This window comes from Schistocerca serialis, chromosome 10 (genome assembly GCF_023864345.2).
Source record: "Schistocerca serialis cubense isolate TAMUIC-IGC-003099 chromosome 10, iqSchSeri2.2, whole genome shotgun sequence".
In the NCBI taxonomy this organism is placed as follows: domain Eukaryota; kingdom Metazoa; phylum Arthropoda; class Insecta; order Orthoptera; family Acrididae; genus Schistocerca; species Schistocerca serialis.
In genome coordinates, this window is record NC_064647.1 from 249,819,157 (window position 1) to 249,839,263 (window position 20,107).

The 20,107-nt window shown below is 41.8% G+C and overlaps 1 protein-coding gene across 5 annotated transcripts in view; it reads right to left on the minus strand.

The window, feature by feature from the left end:
- The window catches only part of LOC126424778 (uncharacterized), a 124,868-nt gene extending 105,725 nt beyond the window's left edge, over positions 1–19,143 (minus strand). For 2 of the 5 annotated variants that reach the window (XM_050087538.1, XM_050087542.1), the window contains exons 1-3: positions 18,721–18,924; positions 7,458–7,485; positions 5,208–5,341 (exon numbers count right to left, since the gene is read on the minus strand). In XM_050087538.1, coding sequence (XP_049943495.1) covers positions 5,208–5,341; position 7,458 — 135 coding nt within the window. In that variant the 5' untranslated portion in view covers positions 7,459–7,485; positions 18,721–18,924. Of the gene's footprint in view, positions 1–5,207; positions 5,342–7,457; positions 7,486–11,618; positions 11,706–18,453; positions 18,573–18,720; positions 18,925–19,054 lie in introns of those variants that run through there. The other 3 variants (XM_050087539.1, XM_050087540.1, XM_050087541.1) reach the window with 3 other exon arrangements.
- Between the last annotated feature and the right edge of the window lie 964 nt (positions 19,144–20,107).

Here is a 20,107-nt window from a genome sequence, read left to right on the forward strand (position 1 = left end):
TTGACAAGCAAGACATGTGTACACGTTAGCATTCGAATGAGCGCTGAGTCCCAGTCTCGCGGTCACTGCTCGGCTGACCGCTTAGGTGGCGCAGCTGCTGCATGGCTGGCAGACAGCGCCGTATGTAGGGGGCGTGCGTAATTGCACGGCGGTGCTTTGAATGATCGGCGAGTCACAACACTTTTCCCCCCTTTGAAATTGTTGCACTGGTCTTGATGGAGGTGTCTTGGAGATGGCTAACATCCATAGGCGCTGTTTGACTCGCCGTAAAGTCTCGAGGGAGGAGGCTTCCTGTACAGACGGAAGTGTCCCCGATGATAACGGGTCGAGATGACAGGAGACGTAGGGGTCGAATCTGTTGGGGCCCCCTGCACCAATCTGCCCATTGCAGCAAGTCCAGTTGATATGGTAGGAGACATGGGCGATGTGTCAGCATCCGTTGGAGGAGGAGACGAGTAGATTTGCTCTGACAGAGGATGGTCATCCGGTTCCTGCATGGGCACGTCTCCTGGTGGCGTCCGTTCTTGTGCTGGCATCGCGATGACGGTGAGAGGGCTGCGTCGTGAGTGTTGAGAGATGCCAAGATCCCAAGCTTTAGGTAGGGCCAAAAGTGGTGTAGCGGCATTCGGAACAGGCGTTGCTGGCACACGAGGCCGAAGCTGGTCTGAATGACGCACTGCAACACCCGTGTCCGTCTGGATTTCATACAGACGTCTGCCACGGTGTCTTAAGATGCGGCCCGGGCTACATTTTGGCCGCCTGCCATATCCCCGTACCCAGACGAGGTCGTCGGCGGTGAACCGGCCAAGGAAAGGCACCCACGGCCGTGAGGTGGGAGGCCGCAGAAGATGAAGTAGCGTGCGGGGCTGTCGGCCATGTAAGAGCTCAGCCGGGCTGTGGTCGCCCATGGGGGTGAAACGGTAAGACGCCAGAAACTGGAGAAGCGCATCATCAGCAGCAGAAGAAGTCAGAAGTTTCCGCATCTGAGCCTTAAATGTGCGGACCAGTCTTTCAGCCTCACCAATGGATTGTGGATGGAACGGTGGGGCCGTGACATGCATAACGCCGTGACGAGCACAAAAATCCGCAAATTCAGAAGAGGCAAATTGCGGACCATTATCAGTAACAGGAGTAGAGGGGAGACCTTCCGAAGAAAAAATGCGGGCGAGAGCACTGGTGGTTGCCGCGGTGGTAGGCGACGTGCAACGGACAATGAAAGGAAAGTCAGAGTAGGCGTCAATTACGAGGAGCCAATAAGTACCTAAAAAGGGTCCCACAAAGTCAGCATGAATGCGCTCCTAGGGCTTCTCAGGCGAAGGCCACGGTGACAAAGATGACTTCGGGGCAGCGGCCTGTGACGCACAAGGGCCGCAGGCAACGACCATGTGTGCTATTTTAGAGTCGATGCCAGGCCAGTACACATGACGGCGCGCCAGAGATTTTGTGCGAGACACATCCCAGTGCCCTTGGTGAAGGAGGCACAAGACCGAAGCACGCAAAGATGCAGGTACCACAACACGCGGCGAAGCATCGTCAGTGGAAAGGAGGATAACACCATCCCTAGCCGTGATGCGGTAGCGCAAAGCGTAGTAGTTCCGCAACGGATCAGAAGTCTTAGCGGATGGGCGATCTGGCCAACCCTTCTGAATACAGCGTAAAACCCGGGAGAGGGTAGGTTCAGAACCCGTAGCAGCCGCCAGCCTGTCCCCAGTGATGGAGAACCCGTCCACAACCCGCTGCTCGGCAACATCCAGGTGGAAACACAAAAGTTCGTCCCTATCGAATGCCTGATCAGGACCCATGGGAAGGCAAGACAGAGCATCAGCATTTGCATGTTGAGCCGTTGGCCGGAAATGAATCTCATAATTGAAACGGGACAAGTAAAAAGCCCAACACTGGAGGCGGTGTGCAGCCTTGTCGAGAAGTGACGTTGATGGATGAAACAAGGAAACAAGTGGTTTGTGATCCGTAACAAGATGAAATTTTGAGTCATAGAGAAAAACACCAAACTTATGAAGAGCATAAATAATGGCCAAAGCTTCTTTTTCAATTTGAGAATACTTTTGTTGGGCATCTGTGAGCGTTTTGGAGGCATAAGCAATGGGCTGTTCCGAACCGTCAGAAAAACGGTGCGCAAGGACTGCACTGACTCCGTATTGAGAGGCATCTGTGGCAAGAACAAGATGTTGGCCAGGTCCATAAGTAGCCAGGCACGGGGCCTGTTTCAGCATTGTCTTCAATTTCTGGAAAGCCGCATCGCATGACGCAGACCAGTGAAAAGGCAAGTTTTTATGCAACAGGCGATGCAATGGCTGAGCCACCGAAGCCGCAGACGGTAAAAACTCGTGATAGTATGCTAATATGCTATTTTCCCCAAGAAGGCCTGCAGTTCCTTAACAGATGTAGGGCGAGGAAGGGCATCGATCGCAGCAACAGTTTGCTGAAGCGGACGAATACCATCCCGAGAGAGTTGAAACCCCAAGTACGCGATAGATGCCTGAAAAAATTGTGATTTCTGAAGATTACACTTAAGACCGGCAGTCTGTAAGACATGAAAAAGTGTGCGGAGATTTTGAAGATGTTCTTCAGTGGTGGAGCCAGTGACAACAATGTCGTCCATGTAATTGATACACCCAGGGACAGGGAGCAATAATTGTTCCAAGAATCACTGAAAGAGAGCAGGGGCGCTGGCAACCCTGAATGGCAATCATTGGTATTGATAGAGGCCGAAAGGCGTGTTAAGGACCAGAAACTGCCGGGAAGCAGTGTCGAGAGGAAGTTGATGATAAGCTTCTGACAGGTCAATTTTAGAAAAATACTGGCCTCCAGCAAGTTTAGTGAACAGTTCTTCAGGACGGGGCATAGGGTAAGTGTCGATGAGGCATTGAGCATTTACAGTGGCTTTGAAATCGCCACAGAGACGAATATCACCATTTGGCTTAGCAACAACAATGACAGGAGAGGACCACTCATTGGAAGTGACAGGAAGCAAGACCTCTGAAGTAGTGAGACGATCCAACTCCCGTTTTACCCGATCACGAAGGGCCACAGGAATGGGCCGAGCCCGAAAAACTTAGGCCGAGCAGTGGGTTTGAGCGTGATATGAGTTTCAAAGTCATTTGCACGGCCTAACCCAGGAGAAAAAAGGGACGAAAATGTCGTCGACAAGGAATCCAGTTGAGCATAAGGAATAGCATAAGAGACAATATTGACAGAGTCATCTATGGAGAACCCAAAAACGCGAAAGGCATCGAAACCAAAAAGATTTTCTGCGTTGCTCTGGTCGACCACAAATATGGGAACAGTGCGAACGACAGATTTGTAAGATACCTCAGCATTAAACTGTCCCAAGAGAGAAATCTTCTGTTTATTGTACGTCCGTAATTGCCGAGTGACAGGTGACAGGAGTGGAGAACCCAACTGAAGATACGTCTGACAATTAATTATAGTGGCAGCAGAACCGGTATCCACTTCCATGCGAACATCTCAACCAAGGATTTGGACAGTGAGGAATAACTTCCCTGAAAGGGAAGAAGTGCAATTGACAGACAACACAGAATCAGAATCAGCGTCATGTTCATGAACATCATGTATGCGGTCAGATTTCCAAACGGAAGACACATGACCTTTCTTTTTGAAATTGTAACACACAGCCCAACGTTGGGGACAATCCTTGCGTGAAAGTTTCGTAAAACACCACGGACATGAAGAAAGTTGCCGGGGGTTTTGCTGCAGTTTCTTAGCAGGTTGTTTACGGCTAGGCCGAGGCTGCACGTGGGAGCACACTGCGGCCACATCGGCCGGCGGGGACGCGCCGCACGCGTCGTCAACAGCGCACAGAGGTTGTATTTCCCTGACATCACCCCACGCCTCTATTTGCGCCCCAGCGGCGCGAGAAATTTCAAAAGACTGCGCAATGGAGAGAACTTCATATAGAGCCGGATTCGCCAACTGAAGGGCACGTTGCCGAACTTCTTTGTCGGGCGCCGACCGGATAATAGCATCCCGTACCATGGAATCGGCATAGAATTCTTTGTGAACGTCAGTAACAAATTGACACTTTCGACTGAGACCGTGAAGTTCAGCAACCCAAGCACGATAGGATTGATGTGGCTGTTTTTGACAACGATAAAAGGCAACACGAGAGGCTACCACATGTGTTTGCTTTTGAAAATAGACAGACAGAAGTGAGCACATTTCAGCAAAGGAAAAAGATGCAGGATCCTTCAAAGGAGCCAATTGCGACAACAACTGATACATTTGAGGTGAAATCCAGGAAAGGAACAGATACTTACATGGTTGTTCGTCCGTGACATGAAATGCCAAGAAGTGCTGTCGAAGACGTTTTTCATAATCAGACCAGTCTTCCGCCGTCTCGTCGTGAGGAGGAAAAGGAGGTACAGCCAACGACAAGAAACGTCCCGCATTTGACGCCGCGACGTAATCGCGAATTGCCGCTGTTAGAAGCATTTGCTGTTCAAGGAGATTTTGCAATAGTTACTCGACAGTAGCCATGGAACCCTGTGGGTCAACGGTGAAAAGGAAAAATCCACTACCTCGTCGCCAATTGTTATAACGTCAAGTTTAACAAATATATTTCAGAACGACACAACACATATACGTCACAGAGTAAGTTGACAAGCAAGACATGTGTACACGTTAGCATTCGAATGAGCGCTGAGTCTCGGTCTAGCGGCCGCTGCTCGGCTGGCCGCTTAGGTGGCGCAGCTGCTGCATGTCTGGCAGACAGCGCCGCACGTAGAGGATGCACGTAATTGCGCGGCGGCGCTTTGAATGATCGGCGAGTCACAACAGTTTTCTTATCTTGATATGCTACAGCTATGGCCCATGCTTCAAATACCAGCCCATCTATCCGACTTTAAAAATAGTGTTATCACAACAGTTACTTCTGACACATTGATTAAGGTTTCGGAACAATTCACCTACTGACTCGATGTGTGATCGGTGTTCACACTAAATAATTGTAAGAAAAACTGTTTCTGTTTCTCTTTCATTTGGTGTATTATTTATAATTGTAAGGTGAATGTAATATGTGCTACAAACCCTTACAACCTGTGTATTCATTTTGAAACACCCTGTACATTGGTATTTTATGTGGTGCCCGTGTGTGGTGTCGTATCTCTCTTGCGCAGCAGTCGTCTTTTTGTGGTTTTAACAAACTGTGCCTCCCCCACTCACTCACGTACCTCGTAGTGGGCCACCTTGCGCAGCAGCTCCTCCTTCTCCCTGCTGAGCTGTGCCACCTTGTTCTCCAGTCTGGCATTCTCAGTCAATAGCGACTCTCCGGTACTCGAACTTTGCGGTGCCTCTGCTTCCAACACTGGGAGAGAGGAGATCAGAATATCAGCAATGTAGGAATGCAAAGGCTTTCGTCTTTAACAATTAGATTACAACTGGGTCCATAAAGAACCACAAAGACACAAAGTTCTGTTGTAGAAATTTAAAAAATGCTGACTTTAGCCTACTGTGGCAGATTATAACTGGACAGTGAAAGCTTCCAGCTGTACAAAGATGTGTCTTCAAAGATATGTGACAATTTGAAAAATACGAATTTACATGAAAAATTTTCCCATATGCTTGGAAAGTACAGTCTTTGGACAGCTGGCTCTCCATGATAATTGCAGATTGTCTGTCCAGTATAAAGTTGTTTAACAATAGCCCATAGAAACAAAATATAAAATAAATATTATTGTAGAACGGTAATACTGTGTGATAAAATATTCTCCGTGTTCAAATTCTACAATGTTTCGATAAGTGTCCCTCGTCTCCTTTTGATAAAGTTTTTGACAAGTGTCGTTCTCCTCACCTTCTGGAGAGGGTGACTTCACAGAAGATGAGAAGGGTCGAGAGGAGGACATGAAGACACACATGAGGCACAGTTACACATCTATGAGCCTCCACGCCAATTTTCTGAAAAATCTCTGGAGTTGATGAAAAGAGCACAGCAGCACATTTGTTGTCCAGGAGTTACCGGTAACAGTTCTTAGTGTGTGCAGTGGTGAAGTGCAAAACTATGTTTTATAAAATAAGTTATCTGGAAGACATTTTGTGTGTATCTAAGAATGTTCTACAACAGGGACTGACCAAATGAAGCAATTTAATTGTCAAGTCATATTCAGAAAGATACGAGTTTGCTCTGTCCAACCATCCTGAATTAGGCTTCCTTGGCTTTCCCAAATCATCTGAAGGCAGGATGGTTCCTTCATCAAGGTCACAGCCAACCACATGTGCTATCCACATAACAGCACACTTATGAATTCTGTACATTTCTATGTAGAGTTTGAGCAATTTATTTTCATAGTATTATGATGACAAATCTTGCTTCCTTGCAAGATCATCCCTATATGAGAAAATAAATAAATAAAATTACTAATTGCACTTATCAGGGAAACTCTCCATCGTGGCCCCCCTCAGATTTAGTGGCGAGGTGGCCCGTGGATAACCCATCAAAAACTGAACACAGATCAAGTGCGTAAACAGGAAGGTGGTGTACCGAACTGTGAAAAAAGAAGCAAAATAGAAACAGTGAATGGTCCAAGCTCAAGACGCAATATCAAGTAATTTATGATAGCCACAGCATCCTGGTTACGTGGTCATGATGTTGAATTGTGAAGGGAGAGATCCCTCTTCAAATCTCTCTCATATCCCATTTTTTCCCACAAAATTATGGACTGTCCATCTGGTCATTGACATATCTGTTCACTGTATTCAAATTTGTGTCTGTGTCGTGGTATACTCTCTGTTCGCAACAGTGAGATGTAAGGAAGGTGCCTCCAGACATATGTACCTCCTACTTGTACTATACAAGCATTACATGTTGCAACTCTTGCATTCCGTTTTGGAAGTTTTGACTCTCTAATTCCTTTGTTGTAACAAACAATGTAGTTCACACCCATTTATTTGTTGTTTTCATTTCGTGAGAGGTCTATGCAGCATCTCACCTGCTTTCACTATTCATTATATTTACTTGCAACGGTAACGTATTCTTACAACATGACTCAATTCTACAATTAATGTATAGTATCGCAATATTCAGGACTACAGAAGAAGAACAGACACGTCAATGACCAGACAGAAAGTCCATAATTGTGTGTGTGTGTGTGTGTGTGTGTGTGTGTGAGTCCAAAACCATGAGCATATAATCACAGCCTCATAGTTCTTGATACAGCACATCTTGGCTTGGACTTTTCACTGTTTCTATTTTGATTCTTTTTTACAGTTCAGTACAGCTTCTTCCTGTTTTCATGCCTGGTCTTTGTTCAGTTTTTGGTGGGCTATCCACTGGCCCATTTTACCACTAAATCTGAGAGGGATGTGATGAGGAGTTTCCCTTGTTAGAATTCTCCACAGTTTAAACAAACTTCTGGAATGAACTGCACACTTATTTTTAGTTATTACTGCAAAGTTAAAACTGCTAATTAATAAAAAATACTTACTGGTGATCCACTGTTCTTCCTCCTTTATCTGAAAAAAAAGAAAAGAACATCACGTTCAGTAATACAATTCAAGCATCAGGTACATATGTAACTAATTCACTACGGTAATGACGCAGAAGCCAAGTGACTACGACTGTTTCATATGGCATATAAGCAGTACATTAGCACAATAATATTGTACTCAAGTTATAATCTGCAAGGTGAGTGTGGGCAGGATACTCTGCGTAACACATTACACCCCATATGGAAAGAAAGATTAATGATTCACACCCTGCAAAAATATGGTCATTAGAGACATAGATAAGAGCAGATTAGCCGAGGGTAGGGAAGAGCTGACTCAGAGACCCAGCTGACTGTCACAGGCAGGCAGTGGCACTACAGAGGTGAGTCTGGAAGGGGTGCCGAGTGTGACAGTGAGCCTGGATTTCCATTATTTTGATGTATTGGAAGGCAATCACTTACTTTTCAGCCACGACAATATACTTTCATTACAGGAAGAAATAAAAGGACTTCATTCTCTTAAATTGTGCTATTAGGAGCAGGAGAGTTGAACTGAACTGATTCTGCAACCACTAACAGTAATTTGTGCTGTTCATCTAACTACTAGTAATGGAACAGTAGGACATTCCTGTTCCTCTCTTTCGTAGTTTTCTTCCTTCAGAGTCTGTTAGTAACAGTGATTTCTTTAGAGGTGTCCCGTACCAATTGCTGGTGCTGTAGCCTTCAGTTAGAAGACTTGCTTGATGCTGTTTTCCACACTAGTCTATCCTGTGCAAGCTTTTTCACCTCTACATAACTACTGTACCCTGCTTCCACTTTAACCTGCTCACAATATTTAAGCCTTGGTCTCCCTCTAAAATTTGAACCCGCTACACTTCCCTCAACAAGCAAATTGACAATTCCATCTTTCAAATTTATATCTGATGTTAACAGATCTCTCTTTCACTGAAGCTTGTCTCAACCGTCAAGCGGGTGCATCCACGTACAAAGTGCACCAACTGCAAACAATATTGCCTCATACGATTCTGTTGTCACTTTACAACTGTGAGCCTGTACCTAACACAGTGCAAAGTTGCGCTGTCATACATGCAAGTGATCAGCAGTAATACAAAATAAACAGTAAACTTTGTGAGAAAGAAAAAAAAAAGGAAGATTGGTGCAAGAAGGAAATAGTGCGCATATAATATTAGGAACGGAAAGTTGGTTAAAACCGGAAGTGAACAGTAACGAAATCCTAGACACAGAATGGAATATATACCGCAAGGATAGGATAAACGCCAATGGTGGAGGAGTATTTATAGCAGTAAAGAATTCAATAATATCCAGTGAAGTTATTAGCGAATGTGAATGTGAAATAATCTGGGTTAAGTTAAGTATCAAAGGTGGGTCAGATATGATAGTCGGATGCTTCTATTGACCACCTGCATCAGCAACCGTAGTAGTTGAGCGCCTCAGAGAGAACCTGCAGAACGTCGTGAAGAAGTTTCGTGATCATACTATTGTAATAGGGGGAGACTTCAATCTACCAGGTATAGAATGGGATAGTCACACAATCAGAACTGGAGCCAGGGACAGAGACTCTTGTGACATTATCCTGACTGCCTTGTCCGAGAATTACTTCGAGCAGATAGTTAGAGAACCAACTCGTGAAGCTAACGTTTTAGACCTCATAGCAACAAATAGACCGGAACTTTTCGACTCCGTGAATGTAGAAGAGGGTATCAGTGATCATAAGTCAGTGGTTGCATCAATGACTACAAGTGTAATAAGAAATGCCAAGAAAGGAAGGAAAATATATTTGCTTAACAAGAGTGATAGGGCACAAATCGCAGAATATCTGAGTGACCACCATCAAACGTTCATTTCTGAGGAAGAGGATGTGGAACAAAAATGGAAAAAATTCAGAAACATCGTCCAGTATGCCTTAGATAAGTTCGTACCGACTAAGGTCCAAAGCGAGGGGAAAGATCCACCGTGGTATAACAATCATGTACGAAAGGTACTACGGAAACAAAGAAAGCTTCATCATAGGTTTAAGAGTAGTCGAATCATAGCTGATAAGGAAAAGCTGAACGAAGCGAAAAAGAGCGTAAAGAGAGCAATGAGAGAAGCATTCAACGAATTCGAACATAAAACATTGGCAAACAATCTAAACAAGAACCCTAAAAAGTTTTGGTCATATGTAAAATCGGTAAGCGGATCTAAATCCCCTATTCAGTCACTCGTTGACCACGATGGCACCGAAACAGAGGACGACCGAAGAAAGGCAGAAATACTGAATTCAGTGTTCCGAAACTGTTTCACTGCGGAAAATCGTAACACGGTCCCTGACTTCAGCCGTCGCACGGACGCCAAAATGGAAAATATTGAAATAAACGATATCGGAATTGAAAAACAACTGCTATCACTTAGTAGCAGAAAAGCATCCGGACCAGACGAGATACCCTTAAGACTCTACAGTGATTATGCTAAAGAACTTGCCCCCTTTCTATCAGCAATTTATCGTAGATCGCTGGAAGAACGTAAAGTACCTAGCGACTGGAAGAAAGCGCAGGTCGTTCCCATTTTCAAGAAGGGTCATAAATCAGATGCGAATAATTATAGGCCTATTTCGCTTACGTCAATCTGTTGTAGAATAATGGAACATGTTTTGTGTTCTCGTATTATGATGTTCTTAGATAATACAAATCTCCTTCATCATAACCAACACGGATTCCGCAAACAGAGATCATGTGAAACTCAGCTCGCCCTATTTGCCCAAGAAATTCACAGTGCCATAGACACTGGCGAGCAGATTGATGCCGTATTCCTGGACTTCAGGAAGGCATTTGATACGGTTCCGCACTTACGTTTAGTGAAAAAAATACGAGCTTACGGAATATCGGACCAGGTTTGTGATTGGATTCAGGATTTCCTAGAAGAAAGAACACAACATGTCATTCTTAACGGTTCAAAATCTGCAGATGTAGAGGTAATTTCGGGAGTACCGCAGGGAAGCGTGATAGGACCTTTATTGTTTACAATATACATAAATGACTTAGTTGACAACATCGGTAGCTCCGTGAGGCTATTTGCAGATGACACGGTTGTCTACAAGAAAGTAGCAACATCAGAAGACTCGTACGTACTCCAGGAGGACCTGCAGAGGATTAATGCATGGTGCGACAGCTGGCAGCTTTCCCTAAACGTAGATAAATGTAATATAATGCGCATACATAGGGGCAGAAATCCATTCCAGTACGATTATACCATAGGTGGTAAATCATTGGAAGCGGTAACGACCGTAAAATACTTAGGAGTTACTATCCAGAGCGATCTGAAGTGGAATGATCACATAAAACAAATAGTGGGAAAAGCAGGCGCCAGGTTGAGATTCATAGGAAGAATTCTAAGAAAATGTGACTCATCGACGAAAGAAGTAGCTTACAAAACGCTTGTTCGTCCGATTCTTGAGTATTGCTCATCAGTATGGGACCCTTACCAGGTTGGATTAATAGAAGAGAGAGACATGATCCAGCGAAAAGCAGCGCGATTCGTCATGGGGACATTTAGTCAGCGCGAGAGCGTTACGGAGATGCTGAACAAGCTCCAGTGGCGGACACTTCAAGAAAGGCGTTACGCAATACGGAGAGGTTTATTATCGAAATTACGAGAGAGCACATTCCGGGAAGAGATGGGCAACATATTACTACCGCCCACATATATCTCGCGTAATGATCACAACGAAAAGATCCGAGAAATTAGAGCAAATACGGAGACTTACAAGCAGTCGTTCTTCCCACGCACAATTCGTGAATGGAACAGGGAAGGGGGGATCAGATAGTGGTACAATAAGTACCCTCCGCCACACACCGTAAGGTGGCTCGCGGAGTATAGATGTAGATGTAGAAGAAGAAAATGATAAAGATTCTGAGCTAGTGACACAATCCCACAATGTGGCAGTTGTACACAAGATAAGTAGTAATCGAATAAGCTGTTGGCTGTGATCTGACACAACTGCATTGTTTAACACTTCGAGTGTGTCATTACTGTGGAATAACACCAGTACGCAGCATCAGAGTGATATAAAGAAAGTTCAATTAAACAATGGTTCAGCTCATGTAAAGTAAGTTTATTTTATCAGTGTTTAACTAAACTAAATTAAACTATGCATTTGCTTACCTCGAGGGTTAATCGTGCCTATCTACCTCTCGTGCACTCTTTACTTCCACCACTTCCATCTGCTGCCTTCAGACTCAGTTCCTAATCTATTTCCCCACACGACCACCTGACTTAATTTGATTACACTGCTGCACTGCTTTTTTACATTTGTTGACTATCATCTTCTGATGTGTTTTCAAGATGATACCACCACCACCACCACCACCACCACCACAATCACCATGACTGATCTTCCAAGACTCTGCCAACTGTGATGAAACTATAAAGTCACTGGCAAATCCTGAACTTTAATTACTTTTCCAATATTTATTCTATGTTCAGATAAAAAAATATATGAAATAATCCTGTCAGATGCCCTTCTCAGTAGCAGTCAGACACTTAGTTGTGGAGGTGCACTTATTAACATAACGGTTTGGTAATATTAGAAAAGCTCTTCTTTAGAATTTGAAATGTTACATTCTTCTTAAAGTGTGAGGTTATTACACCAGTCTCATATATCCCAATTACAAAGTGGAGGAGTCTTTTCAATGTCGGTTTTCTCAATTATGAGGAAATGTTGAAACCACAAACCTTGCTTTGACCTGACAATAAAAAGGGGACAAACATTCCACAGGGCACAACTTGCGAGTGACCAAGTAATGCACTTTTTCCTTCACCAGATTTCCTGGACTGCCTGTTCATGGAGATATATGGGACACGAGATATATGGGATAATCTTGGGAAGAAGTGGCATGGTCACCATTGCAATTCATCCAGTGGGTAGGGGGAGGAAGACAATCGCCCTCGTGAGCACCGCTACCACAGGTTACACATTTGGCTGGGTGTCGACAAGACATTCGCATGTCGTTATAATGACGGCACTGGTAGCAGCATACTGGGCTCGGAATGTATGGTCGGACTGTGATAACGTGATAGCCTGCTTTGATCTCTGATGGAAATACCACTCTACTTAAAGCAAGAAAAAGAGTGCGTGTGGACACTAAGGATGCATCTCTCTTTTTCATGACCTGGTGGAAAGCAATGACACCCTGATCAGAGAGGTATGTTTGGATTTCTGCTTGGGTCGGACCATCAAGCAGCCTAGTGTAAATAACACCACAGGAAGAATTCAGTGTTCGACGAGCCTCAACACGAACACGATAGCAATGGAGGAACAAAGCTGCAAGCAGTAGTTGTGCTTGAGAATCAGAAGTTGTCTCCAAAAGCAAATTCCATTGCGCAAATGAGAGCAGGATTTCATAGGGCTGGCAACTGCATCAACACCTACGGATTTATCATAGCGGAGGAATGACCATCTTCAGTATGTAAAACCATGAGAAACCATGGTGCAGCGTTAGCCTCATTCCGTTTACGTTTAATAGACGTTGACTGTGAAGACGATGATCGGCTCATTGTGAAAAAATCCCCACGATAGCCAAAGCCTCCAACGGTGCACACCTTCCATCTGGGGGCCCCCTCAGAGGGCGCGATAAGGGGTGGGGGGTGGGGGGGTGGGGGGGTGGGGGGGGAACCTGCCTTAGGTGACTGCTCACATCTCAGGTCACACCTGCCGAACACCAGACAGAGGGACCAATCAGCAATTTGGAAAGGTAGCAGCTCAGGCAAATCGGCAATTTGGAAAGGTAGCAGCTCAGGCAATCACCCTTCCCAGGGCCTGGCCAGTACCAGGGGGTACATGCGAACCCTGCCTATCGACACAGGGCTGGGAAATACAGTCACCTGTTACATGTCAAATGCATGGGTTAGCCTTCAGCAGTGCACAGGGAGGGTGAAGAAAAAGAGGAACCTCAAACGCCGAAGCGGAGGAAGGATAGGAGAAGGGGAGCGAAGAAAGAAAAACAATACGAAAAACGATACGAAAAACAATGAGGCCGTTCTGCAATCTGTTACTGAAAATGCAGAACATTTCCAAAAACATCCCAGACATGTTCCACAAGAGAGGGGGGAAAAGAATAGCTAGAGGACAAACATGCAGCACAGAACGGGAAAGATGCTGCAAAGGCTGGGATGCTGTGGTAGCCAAGCACGAACCCGCCATCACAGCTTGGGTTTCGGAAGCGTTGCTCTACTGAGAATGCCATTTACATGTTCACTCACCAGATTTTAACACCTTAAGTAATAATACAGCACCAACTGGTAATTTCTGTGACCTGTCTAAGGCATTTGACTGTGTGAATCACAGTATTCTCCTAGATAAATTGAAGTTTTATGGGACTGATGGTGTAGCAAACCAATGAATGGATTATGTCATATCTAACCAAAAGAATGCAGAAGTTGGGATCAGTAAGTCAACCAACACAGTCCAGGGATGTAATTCTGACACTGAAGGAATCATGTATAGCGTTCCCCCAAAGCAAAGTCTTAGATCCACTATTGTTCCTCATATGTAAACAATCTTCCGTCTAATATGGAACAAGCAGAACTAGTTCTTGCAGATGACACTAGTACTGTTATCAGACCAAGCATATACAGAGAAATACAAGAAATGGTAAAGAAAGCCCTTAAAAGTATCTTTAAGTTTTCTGCAAATGCTCTCACTCTCAATTTTAAATAGTGACAACCTATTCGGTTTTGCACGTCTAGGGGTACTACAACAATGATAAGTGTAACACATGGTGAGGAAATAATACGTAGGATGGAAACTTGAAAATCCACACGGTCTATATCAATGATAATTTAAACTTGATAAAGCACATTTTCGAAATTCTGAAACCACTTAGTTCAACTAAATTTGCACTTAGAATCATTGTAAATCTTGGGAGCGAGAAATCAGCAAGTTGACAACTTGCATATTTTCATCCAATAATCTCATAAGGAATAATGTTATGTGGTATCTCATCTTAAAGGTAGAGTCTTCATTGCACAGAAATGTGCTCTAAGAATATGTGGTGCTCACTCACGATCATCTTTTAGACATCTGTTTAAGGAGTTGGGAATTCCAACTATCACTCTGCAGTGTATTTATTCCCTAACAAAGTTTGTCGTAGATAATCCACTACAGCTTAAAGGAAACAACGATATACATTATTACAATACCAGAAAAAAATTACACTCATTACTCCATATCAAGGTTATCTTTAGCACAAAAAAGGGGTACACACTGCTGTGACAAAAATTTTTGATCATTTACCCAGAGATACAATATGTCCGACAGACAACAAAGTAAAATTTAAAAACATATGGAGAAAGCTTCTCCTCGAGAAGTCCTTTTTCACAGAAGAATTACTATCACTGTAGTGTGTAAGATGTGGTGGGTAAGAAATAAAAATATTGGAATTGTACAGAATGTGACAATACGCACAAATTAATTTCTGATGTGAATGTAAAATGACTCATTCCATAACATGACACTATCGCGCAAAATGATCCATGGAACAGTATAATGAGAGAGAGAGAGAGAGCTCTCTGCAAAATATTTTCGCAGAACAGCAAATATTGAATGTGTCAGTATAAACAACACTACAGAAGAATGCTGAAGATTAGATGGGTAGATCATATAACTAATGAAGAGGTATTGAATAGGATTGGGGAGAAGAGACGTTTGTGGCACAACTTGACTAGAAGAAGGGATCGATTGGTACGACATGTTCTGAGGCATCACGAATACACTAAACAGATTCAGAAGTATGTAGGTTGCAGTAGGTACTGAGAGATGAAGAAGCCTGCAGAGGATAGAGTAGCATGGAGAGCTGCATCAAACCAGTCTCAGGACTGAAGACCACAACAACAACAACGTGTACACGTGCTTTGATCTCCCAGAAAAAATAAATAAAATGTGATGACTGCCATGTATATCTATGTATTGTCAATAGTAACAATGACGTAAGAAGGAAAAAATCAAACAACTGTGAGAATTATCAATGGTTCCATCCAGTTTTCTGACTATCGAGAAGACTGTCTCCATTCTGCAAATCAGACATAAAAGAGACAACATGTGGGCACAAGTTTCTCAGGCTTGCTGTGATATGTTATGCTGGAAGTTGAAGTAAATAAAAACTGGTCATGCTATATACATTGAAAAGGGAAAGTATGGACCAGTATATAAAAGATGAACATTAATAAAACCAACAAACTGCAGGAATGGATTCCTCACTGAAAATGGTGGTAACAAGTGTCTGAAAACTGCAATGGTAGATGGCGCTAACAAATGAAAGTTCCTCTTACCAAGTGCCGTGTGTTCCAGATTGAATGATTGACACAGCGCACTGTAAGCAGCAGAATGGTCCGGTATTCATGTCAGGAACAAGATGAGATGCTGTGTGTGTATGGCCAAGCAAATGGAAACTGTAAAGAGACAGCACGGCTATACCAAAAAAAGTACTACCCTCACAGACAGCAGCCACATCAAAGAACATTCCAAGCCCTTTTCGGGCATTTACGTGACACTGGCTCCTTAGTACAAACTCCGTGCGAGTGGCCTGGCAACATGATGTAAGCCAAAGTACAGTTATATTTATCCTCCATGACAACTGCTACAATCCATATCAACTGCATTGAGTGCCAGGATTATCAGAAGCAATTTTCCCTATACGGAAAGGATTTTGTCGATGGTTTTTGCACCAGACCATCACAATTATGGGGTTTCTGTCATCAATCCTCTTTACAACAAAGCAACATTTTCCAGAACTGGCATCAACAATCTGCATAGTCATATATGTGGGCTACAGACAGCACGTGATCAGAGGACCCTCATTCCTCAGAGCCCCTATCAAGAAATGATGCATTTCAGCTATCACACGAATCATACATTTCCAGGCACATGTTCATTGGACCTTTCTTTCCTCAATTTCCAGCCAAGAATCCGCGCCTGCAGTTTGTCAGTTTTATTAATGTTCACCCTGTAAATCGTAAGGAAGATAGACACCCCACTTGCATTATTTTTTATACTGATAAAAATTTGTTTGCTATAGATCACATTAACTGTTTAATTTGGAAAATGTACTATATTTCCTTTTTAGGTATTGTTTTATATTACTTGAGCTATACCTTTGATTTGATTTTAACCTACAAACTTATTCATAATCTTATGGTACATTTTTGTCATTTTATATATGTGTATTATTTGTTTAATTTGGAAAATGTACTATATTTCCTTTTTAGCTATTGTTTTATATTACTTGAGCTATACCTTTGATTTGATTTTAACCTACAAACTTATTCATAATCTTATGGTACATTTTTGTCATTTTATATATGTGTATTATATCTGTTGTATGTAATCATGACTCATTCCACATCCTTGTGATTTATCACAATACGGATTAATTGAATACGAAATAAATAAATAAAAAAAATAAATAAATAAAATATCACAGTCTTGCTAATTAACTACATGTTGCTTATGAAATTTTGCTGCTTGCTTCTAATACAGTTATATTCAATAAGTGTAGTTCATTCAAGAGCTTAATCATGCAAGTTACCCTCTATTCCTGAAAATAAATCATAAAAAAATAAATAATGTATAGTCAATAGATTGACAAGAAAGTAGTACAATTTAACAATGACATCACAGAACTGGTTGATTTATTGTTTTTAAAGCAGCTGAATATAAGTCAACTGACAGCAAATAAAATAAACAGAGTTAGAAAGGCACAAGTGTTTCGATGAAACTAAATTAACCTTCTCATTTGTTTCAGAAGCAATGGTTATAGTCAATGTGTGTTACCAGTTTTGAGTTATGATTATACACACATGGACTTTTCACACAAACCATTTAGAAACTGAGGATTGTTGAGCAGCGAAAGGGATGATCTATAAGCCAAAGACAATGACGTAGCAGCACCAACAGCGGCACTAGTAGTAGTAGTAGTAGTAGTAGTAGTATTCATTTGTAGAGCATCACTTTTACAACGATATTGGCTATGTCATTTGGTATAGTTAGTGTGTTGCATGGTTCATGTCCATAACTCATCATGATGTGACATATTAGTAGGTTCTCAAATATGATACATTTTCCCTGAGAAAATCAACATATTCGCAATTTACATAACTGATAACCTGCAACGAAACTTGACAAATGTAACCCATGCACGTGTGTGCTATATTCTCAGGAATTTATATATGGAGCAGTTATTCTTATGACACATTACTGCAACTTGAAAATTATGTCAATGTTTTGCACATTTGAATCCCAGATATGAATTTCATTACTAAGTAGGCCTACATAGTGAACACAGAAACAGTATGTCACCTTGAGGCACTGGTTGTTACAAAATGATAAGAGGACCCTAAAGGAATAATTTTTGGTATTCTATTTGACAGTGTCTTTGTGTGTTAATTTCAGTTGCCCTCCAATATGCATTCTGTGTTTGCTATGCTGTCTACAGATTCACCATTTTTGTTTTGTATGACGATTTTCCTCTTTAAGCATAAGTACATGCTTTTTGTTTTCTTTCGGTTCAACTTTAATCACATTCATCCCTTTGGCTTCTAGAAGACAATTCTATAGTAGAAAGAACGAATAGAGTTATGGACAATGAAGAAATAATAAAAAATTGAACTGATTAAAGATTATGCTAACAGTTTTAAAATTTGTCTATTTCATGTTATGCTGAAGGCAAGTGCAGAACATTTGCTGCAGAAAATGAGAATGTTTCTAGCAAATCATCTAAAGGTTACGAGACGGTAAAACAAAACAAAATTCTGTCATTCAATTCTCTACAAAATTACAGAAAAATTATGCAGCACTGACTGTTTTGGGGGGTATCGTCACATTATAGGAACGTGTTCCTCGTTGATACGCAAAAAACTAGGAAATTTCTAAATGACTTGAGAACCGTTTATTTAACGATTTGGTATATCTTTATTCATCAATACTAATTTCCAGAATTCTTACATCACAACACGATTGCTACTCATCAACGATGCTCAAGAGCACTGTAAAATGGTGATGACCAGATCTTATTTCACTTATACATCGATATACCACAAATCAACTTTACAATAGAGTTATACGACAGCAACATTTTCAGACACACGTATCGATACAAAGAAAATGATACATGGTTGTTGTTTCTGCACTCTTTTGGAAAGAGGAGGCTTACATACACATACATAATACCAAAAAAACTCTGTTAAAACAATATAGATCAATTACGCTTACCTCGCACAATTAGAATCTAACTTTAACAGACGATCACACAGTACCGCGAGCCAAACCAAACGCCAACATACATATCATCATGAAAGACCACAAAAAACGAAACGAGTACTACAATCATAAAACAACTTAAAAACCACTTCCATTCTACCTGCTCGAATAGGCAAATGTCATTTTTCTTCTCAAGACTCAAAGATCAATAAACAAAAAGTTGCAATACACAAGGAGATAATACGTAACATAGAGTAGAACCATCTCGATTGCTACGTAGTAGAAAGGCTATACACATGTTCTTACATATTATTTTCCTTAATAATAATTAAACGTAATTACTTACAAAACAGTAAAACTGGTGCTAGCAACACTGAGTTAATTATCAGTGTTGCCACGCAACTGACGTAAGCTTGATAATTAAGAACACAAATGGATTCTATTTGAGAAAATAATATTTTATAGGGGAACCGTAGCTTACTTGAGAAAGTGATGCATTTAATAGCTACAGACAGAATCTAGTTCATTTATAGAGTGAAAACTGATAAAGTATTCCACAAGTTCCTATTAGACCTATACTAATCAAACCATCGTGAAATGAATGGCAGTGAGTTCTTGATATGGTACCACATGTAAAAGTATCTTCCCATTCCAGTAGCGTTTGGAGTGCCGTAAGAATAACATCTTCAATGCCTCTGTGCGTGCTATAATTAGGCTAGCTGTATCTTCGCGACCCTTATAGGAGCCATTTGTAGGTAGCTGAAAAATACTTCTAGATTCTTCACTTAATATTGGTTCCTGAAAATTTGTAAGTGATCTTCCTCTAAATAATTTACTTCTATTCTCAAGAGGGTACCACTTCATGTTTTCCACCCATTCCGTGACATTTTCCTGTCAGGCTAAGAAACTTGTGAGCATTAGGGGTAGTATATTGCTATTTCCGACTCCCATTTTATTTTTCTTGCTGTTATTAACAATCAAAGCAAATAAGTAGCAAACAAAGCTGTAACTAGTAATGTTAGGACAGTTAATTAACCAATTTTCTGCAGATGGCTTGCTCTGAACATATAAATATACATATTCCTTAAAACTAACTCGTAGTAACAATGGCCCTCAACAGTTTCATTATCGCATCACACAGCAGTTTATTGTAGCCCTCATGAATCAGTTACAATCAGTTTACTGAAATTAAATTGATGGAATTGATATGGATAAAGTCGATAATATATCATCGAACTTCGTTAGCCAATGATGACTCTGCACTTTAAAGAAAATATCAACATACATTAATTTCTTTTTAATGTCTATGTATGGAACAGATTCATCATAACACCCCTTTTCTCTCATCACACTGACAGTTGTCTGTTCTGATTTTATTTTCATTGTTGCTCCCTCTTTT